Consider the following 8,131-nt stretch of genomic DNA (forward strand, 5'->3'; position numbering starts at 1 on the left):
CCCTACATGCTGGCTACTAGGCTATAAGAAGTGTATTTTTCACACCACTCATAAAAATAAACAATAAAAACAGTAATAAAACCTATTTTGTAATCTCCATTATGTCCTCACTCTCTGTCTTATGTGCTACAATAGTACCTTACTTGAAAAGTTTACATGAATATAAAATTATTCTAAGAAGTCGCTTGGGACAGAAAACTTCTAAGTGGGCCACTGTGGAACATATGCACACACCGTGGATGCTAGACTGGGAACCATTCTTGAGGATACTGGCTTTGGGACTGACTGGATTCTTATGCCTATTTGTCCAAGAACCATGATGCCTGTGTAGTATTTTCAAACAGTCCACATATCCTGGACACCACTTATTTCACCAGTGAAAAGTGATTTCTAGGGACCAGCAGTTGGCATAATGGCTATGTTGCTGGACTCCTCTGTAGTCGACCGTGGTTCGAGCTCTGGCCCTGGTGGCTTAAACTCCTGCCAGGCACATGTGCATGTGTGCCCAAGACCCCTAGTGGAAACTGAAGGAGAAGGGATTGCAATGTGGCCATTCCCCCCAGGGGGTGATTTCTTGCTTTCTGTCTCTGTCTTTCTGGCGAGCACACATGCCGTATAGCAAAAAAAGCTCTCCAAAAAAAAAAAAGATTTCTAAATATCTTTTCATTTATAAACTTTTTGGTGTGCATGAGATAAAGACAGAGTGGAAGGTATAAAAACATGGAGAGCAACTATGAATACTAGAACTAGAGTGGGAGGGCGATGGGTGATGGGCAGTGGGGGAAGGTGGAAGGGGGAACTAAGGGGAGGCAAAAAGAAGAACTATAGTGTATGCTGTACAATAATTAAATGCAAATAGAAATCATTACAAAAAATACAGTTTCCAGCCTGCTCCTTTCATAATAGTTTTCTATAAGCTCTTGATAAAATGCTAGCTAAACACCACTATAAGGGCTATATTGGCTCATAATAATTGCTCATACTAGGATTTAGGTAAGAATTAACTAACATGTGTATACATCTCATACTTCTATGCTGATATAGATTGCAAAGGTCCCTTTATGATGGTCTTCTCTTTCTTCAAAGTCTTGCTTCTCTTTTAATTGCTAATCAAAGGGATACTAGACACCAGAAACTAGGGTAGCCAAAAGTCTGGCATAATCGTTACTCTGCAGTCACTCCATATGCAAGTAAAGAGGTATGCACAGTTAAATTTTAGGTTTCTGGTTGACCATAAGAACCAAACTCAAAAGTCTGGAATGGATATCCAAAACCAGAGCCTTTACAAAAATAAGGTTTTTTTCTTTTAGAAGTACTTTATTTATTTATTTATTTATTTATTTATTTATTTATTTTAATTTGACCAGAGAGGGACAGAGTGTGAGAGAGAGAGAGAGACAGAGGGAAAGTGATAAAGGAAGCTGCCAGGTCCGGGATTTGAACCACAGTCAGCCATGTAGGAGTCCAGCACTCTTACCTACCACACCACATGCTGGCCCCACAAAATAAGGTCTTTCAAAAAATTTTTTTAAAATTTTATAGCCAAACTTATAATATGCACTACAACATGTATCTAGGGGCAACTGGTAGCTTAGTGTAGATATAAATTAAATATGAAGATGTAAAAATATTTAAAAAAAGAGAAACATTTTATTTTAAATATGTCTTTTAAGGATGATGACACTCCTCTTCATGTTCTCTCTAGTCTGAGCCACTGGGCATATGAGAACTCTAACTCTTTCCTTCACTGAATGCTAAGATCTCCCAAACTGAGCAACTGCTGTCTGTAAAACAAACCCTTCACTGTTACTCATCTTATTCTGAGCCTCAGCAAGGGATGCACTATTCCAAATCCCCTTGGGAAGTTCGCTAATAAAGCTTCAGCTAAGGGAATGCTACACAACTATTTAGGAGCAGAGGCAGAGTTTTAGGAGATATGTAAGAAAATAGCTTTGTCAACTTAAAAGCAACATATAATGCCAAATACTATTCTAACAGTGTTGGCATTCTATAAAAGCATGTTTGTCCTCAAGCTACTGGAGTATTCCAGATATGTATAAGGCAGAAGAACCATGGGGCAATGGCTAGGCGGTCTTTTAAAAGTCAGAGCCATCTCTGCCAGCAGGGCCCCCCATTTCACCTTTGGAGGAGTCATGAATGCTGAGAGAACTGCTAGAACTCTGGAGACCACCAGGGACTGTGTTAAAGGATTGTTCCCGCTAGTCAGGGCAGCTCTTCACTGCTCACCCTACGTTCATGCCCAGTATTTTCCATGAAAATGTAATACTTACTTGGAGCATAACCCAATGTCCTTCTTTGGAAGCCTTCTCCAGTGCCATTTCTGCCACCATCTCCTGACCTTGTCCTAAAGAGACATTGTGGAACTTTCCAGAGTCAATTGTAAACCCAAGTCTCTTGCCTGTGGAAGAATTCAAAATGGTGAAAAGGAAATGTCAATCAAGGAGAGGCGAGAAGAGTCTGGAGCTTTGTGGTCCCATGTACATCTGTGGCCACTACTGCCATTTTGTTGGCCACCTTCTTGAAGAATCCAAACTAAACCTCTGTTGTTTCCATAAGCAGCATTTTGAGTTCTCAATAGCTGCCTCATTAAGAGCATTAGAAAAGCCTTGGAAATCAGTTCTTTTGGTTTTATGATAATGAAGCTTTTGACATTTTGATAGATGGCAGGCATTGTTAGAGAGCTTTATAAACTCTTACAGGAGTAGCAAAGCATTTCCCTTATATAAAGGAGCAACATGTGGTAGATATCACATCATTTTTTGAATGGATCAGTGTATTGGGTAAATGTACAAGCCTCTTACCTTGTGGGGCTGCATTTAAATTGAGCACAGTCAGGTCACAACTATATTAACCTGGTATTCTTGGTGCAGGCCGTAGGGAATAGTAATCCAGAGCACAAAGCGACAGTGCCTTGCACAATCGAATAGACTTGCTCTAATGACCATTATTTAGTCACAGGGGGCACAAGATTACATGAGCATAGAGAAAATTGCCCTCTGGCCCTCATATAGTCAAAAGGTAGAAAACAGTACAAAAGAAACTTGCATTATGCCATCCAGAGGAATGTTCTGTTCGAACATTTCTTCAGACTGGTGTTATTAGCTTATATTTTATATTGTTCATGCACCCAATCTCCAACAAATGGAAAAATACAAAAATCTAAGATAGCTGAGCTGAAAGGAAGGGCAGCTAGGCAGTGGGTAAAGGGGAAGGAGGAAGGGCAGGTCAGAAAGCCTCCTGGCCACTCACCAAGGATCTCCAGGTCTTTAAGAGCATCTACCCCTGGAGACAGGATGAAGAATACTGGGATGGCTGGGCTGCTTTGTTCAAATGCTTTAGCTAAATCCAATCTGGTCCTTTCTACATACTTTGCACCCAGCTTTTCCTCCACAAAATTTCTATAGAAAAGAATCATTCAAAAAGGAAAGAAAAGGATCAGTGTTTCTGACCTTGAAAAATACCACCTCTTGGATAAACTTAAACTACAGGCATAGAAAAGAAACAAACCACGTTTATTTTGTGGGATGTCTTGTTAGAATGACAGTGTGAATTCATCCAGATTTATGTAGTAGTTGTATCAATGAAACCCATCTCTTCTTTAGAAGCTCTGCAAATCAGAAGCCTACATTCCATTTTAGGGGGCTACTGAGACCCCCCTCTGAATACCGTCAGCTGCCTGTGTGGCTTTGTGTCCCCCAAGTCCCTTGCCAGATTCTCCCATTACTTATTAACAGTTCATTAGATTTGCCACAGTGCAATTTTCCAGCCTGCTGGGCTTCTCATGAATATACAAATGCTTTTTGGGGTGTTTCTAACACAGGGAAGCTCAATTAGGCAAGGATTATTTTCCAACAGCTTCAGATTTAGCAGAAAGTAAGTACTACTAAGCAGAATTAACTTGAAGTAAAGTCGGGTTCACCAGAGGCTTCCACAAAGGGAAAAAATGGCTGAACTAGACAAAGCAAAGAAAAAAAATCCGAGGCACATGAATATTATTGAAAAAAGAAGAGCACAATAAGGAAGGAAGTTGAGATCTCTTTGGTTGGTGAATTCAAATTAGAATAAGGCGAGTGTGAATTAAGTAGCATATTACCATTTAGAAGCCAAGAGGACAAAGAAAAAAGACACTTGAACTAAGATGTAGACAGGAGTTTCTGCTTTTCATGTGAGTTGCCTGGAGTGTCTTCATGAAGGGATTTCATTTTTTGTTTGACATGCAAAATCTCTGAAGCCAAAATACTACCATTGAATAAAGATGATGGAAATTATATTTGGATAATGCATGTTCCTGGCCTCTGACCTTTGCTGACACCCATCTCTCTTCCAAGAATATTTCCATTAGTTCCCTGTCTCCCCTACTGATTTCAGAATGAAGCATTTCAGGAAGATGTGCTGAGTTTGCCTACAGACTAGCTCACTGTTCAGTGTCTAGCACATTTTGACAACAGTTGTGAGTATGAGCTCAACATCTTAGCAGAGTCCCATCCCATCACTGTGAATTGTAAACACCACACCAGATTCTCCTAACCCCAAGACTGCTTCTTCTGTTTCTAACTTGAATTTGCCAAAACACCAACTACTCTACCTGAGAGCATATGTCATTCTGTCAGGGCGCATTGCTCGCAAAATAATCAGCTTCTGTATTAAACTTTTCTTCTTCCATTCTTGTGGTAACTTTTCTTTTTCTGGACACTCAGATTCTACCCACTTCCTCCACTGCTTGGCAGATCCTTCCACGTCTCGGTCCAGGCCTCGAAATCCTTCCATAAGGGCTACTGTCTGTAACACAATAGAGAACTGGTAGAAAGAGCGTGAATAATGGCTTATAGCTTGAGATAAGACTTGAGAATATAAAGACGTTGAGCTGGATAGTCTTTATTTTCCTCTCCAAATTTACTTTGCACTCTTCGGCTCGGTTTAGAGGGTGATCTCAAAGGACTGTTGGAACTAAGGTCCTTGCCTCCCTAGCCAGGCTGGGTTTGGTCAATAGAAAAGAAACAAACCACCAGAAGACTGGAAGAGAAAGAGGCAGGGGTATTTCTTTCCAATCTCCTTCCTGCTGGACAGGGTTTGGCAGTGGCTATGTTCCTATGTAACCTCATTTCTTACTCATTTTAATAACTGCTTCTCTCTTTCATTTTTCTTTCTCTCATTTTTCTTTATTATTCTTGGTTGACCCCCTTATATTACTTTTTATTTGTAAAGAATTTATTTAGCCTATTTATTTATCATTATTATTGTTTTTTTTTTTCACAAGAGTTTTACCAGAGAAAGACAGAGACAGAGAGAGAGAGAGAGAAAGGCTACAGGTCCAGGACTCGAACAATGGTTGACCACGTGGGACTTCCAGTGTCTTAACCACCATGCCATCTGCTGCTCCTAACTCCCTTATATTTCTTGCCATTTCTATGAAAGTGCACCCTTTGTTGGGACCAGACAGTGGTATGGTAGTAAAATGCAACACTGTGAGGTTGATCCATGCGAGAAGATTCCAAGTTTGCATTGAGACTTCCCTGAAAATACCAGGTATACATCCCCATGATCCAGGTGGGGCTGAGGCTGGGGGTGGAATCAGCATCAAGACCTTGTTGGGGCTCTTACTCATGGAAGAAATAAATAGATAAACTTAATTTTATCAGCAAAAGAAAATATACTGTGAAACTCTCTTCATCACTCCTTTGAACATGCCACTTGCTTTCTGCCAAGATCCTGACTGATATACATTTGAATATAGAATTCTACAATGATAATATGATTAAAAATACTAACATTTTATAAAGAAAATCTAAACACTAAACATTCTATAAAGATAAGGGATAACACAGTTATTTTCAAGCATAGAAATTATTTTTTAAGGTTTTTGCCATAGGGCATATGAGCTCACTGGAGAAAGACAGAGAGAGGGAAAGCAAGAAATCACCCCTCCCTCCCAGGAGGGATGGTCATGCTGCAATCCCTTCTTCTCCATTCTCTTCCTGAAATTTTGGGCACACATGCCCAGCATAATTTTCAAGTTGCTGGATCTGGGACTCAAACGTCACTTGCTGGGCCATAGAAATGTCTTCTTATTAGAAAAAAGAATGAGGCAAAGCTTAGCATATACTGAACTTTAGTGAAAGGACACCAGAACCTGGGAGAATAGACTCTTTTTAGAATTACTTATTTAAATTAATTAATTTGTTTTAATTGACCAGATAGGGAATGAATGAGAGAGAGAGAGAGAGAGAGAGAGATAGAGAGAGAGCGAGCAAGGGAGGGAGGGAAGGAGAGAAGGAGGGAAAGTGAGAAAGCAAGCCACTGAGTCTGAGACTCGAACCACAGTCTGCCACGTGGGAGTCCAGCACCCATAACTACCATGCCATCTGCTGGACTCAGGAGAATAAACTCTTAATAGAATCTTCTGACAGAAAAATGGAATAAAGATTGATAACTGAGGTTGAAAAATTACTTTTAATTTTTTTCCTCTACAATATTCTGTTTCATTTAAACATTTACACTGAGAATAAACTACTACATTGTAATTTTAAAAGCTATTTAGAAAAACTGGAGAACTAAAAAATAGAACAAAATAAAGAAACAAGACCTCGGTATGTTAAAATAATTAATTTATATCACTTGACCTGTATCAAATGTCCTGACAGACTGCTAATAACTTTCCCACCCACACATAAGTCAAAACCTTCACTTTTTTTTTTTTTTTTGAGAGAGATTTTTGCTATACAGTGCATTTGCTTGTTGGAAAGACAGAGTGAGCAAGAAAGCAATAAATCATCCCCCCAGAGGAGATGGCCATGCTGAAATCCCTTTTTCTCCATTCTCCTCTTGGGATTTTGGGCATGCACATACATGTGCCTGGTGTCAGTGTTAAGCCACTGGGTCCAGGACTTGAACCGCAGTTAGCCATGTGGAAGTCCAGCACCTTAACCACTATGCCATCTGCTGGCCCTCTCCTTTACTTTTAAATAAGAAATTAATCACGTTAAGATTAATGAAAAAGTATCACATTATTTAGCATACTTCTGTAATTGAAAGGATGTCTAATAATCACTTGCATTCTTTTTTCTTTTTTTTTTTTTTTTTGAGAGATTTTCACTGTAGGGTGCATGCACTCGCCAGACAGACAGAGAGAGACATAGAGACAGAAAGCGAGAAATCACCCCCCCGGGGGATGGTCACGCCGCAATCCCTTCTCCTCCATTCTCCTCTTGGGATCTTGGGCACGCACGCACACGCGCCCGGCGTGAGTTTTAAGCCACTGGGTCCGGGACACGAACTGCGGTCGACTACGTGGGAGTCCAGCGACATAGCCATGACGCTAACTGCTGGTTCCCATCACTTGCATTCTTAAAACTGCATTTTTACATTGGAGAAACCTACTATTTCAAATAAGAACAGATATTGAGAAAACAAGTTCCTAACATACCTTAATAGCACTCCAAGACTGAGTTGTTAAGAAGTCGACAGGACTCAGGTAAGTTTGTTCAACTGTGAATCGAAGCAGGAAATCCAATTCAAGGGGGTCTATCTCTTGCTTTCTCAACAGAATCTTGAGAGTACACAAAATTGAAAAGGGTCATTTGGTTAACATCAAATCACAGCATAGGAAGCAGTCACCATTGAACACACACAACTGAACAGTTGAACCGAGCCTGCCGACTTCTGGGAGGTATCTGTTCTACAGTCCTATAGTTAAAATAGGTCATGTTAAATTATGCCCATGACCTCAAAACCATGACTTGAAACCTAATAGAAAGTCATTATGGGGACCAGCAGGTGGCATGGTGGTTGGGGCATTGGACTCTCACATGGCTGGCTGACTGTGGTTTGAGTTCTGGACCTGGCAGCTTCTTTTCTTGCTCACTCTCACCCTCACTCTCTCTCTGGTGAGCATATGTGACTTATAGGAAAGTAAATAACAATGATAGTTAAAAACAAAATTAAACTGGTAACTTAAAAAGATAATAATTATGAAGGCTGACTTATTTAATTCTAATATCTATACTTATTAGCAACATATGTGAGCTGCTTTTATATTTAGTCTGCTGCTATTAGATAAAAATCTATCTTGAGACCAGCAGTTAGCGTAATGGCTGTGTCGCTGGACTCCCAC

At 40.1% G+C, this 8,131-nt stretch overlaps 1 protein-coding gene across 1 annotated transcript in view; it reads right to left on the reverse strand.

Annotated features, from left to right (window-relative positions):
• The window catches only part of LOC102498647 (dynein heavy chain 11, axonemal), a gene marked incomplete at its 5' end in the record, with an annotated part of 215,821 nt that overhangs the window by 29,777 nt on the left and 177,913 nt on the right, over window positions 1–8,131 (reverse strand). The window contains 4 exons of the mRNA XM_006169843.2: window positions 2,292–2,419; window positions 3,271–3,419; window positions 4,607–4,800; window positions 7,445–7,567. Of these exons, the coding sequence (XP_006169905.1) occupies window positions 2,292–2,419; window positions 3,271–3,419; window positions 4,607–4,800; window positions 7,445–7,567 (594 nt within the window). The remainder of the gene's footprint in view (window positions 1–2,291; window positions 2,420–3,270; window positions 3,420–4,606; window positions 4,801–7,444; window positions 7,568–8,131) is intronic.

Source organism: Tupaia chinensis, unplaced genomic scaffold (genome assembly GCF_000334495.1).
Source record: "Tupaia chinensis unplaced genomic scaffold, TupChi_1.0 Scaffold147534_1, whole genome shotgun sequence".
Taxonomy (NCBI): Eukaryota; Metazoa; Chordata; class Mammalia; order Scandentia; family Tupaiidae; genus Tupaia; species Tupaia belangeri.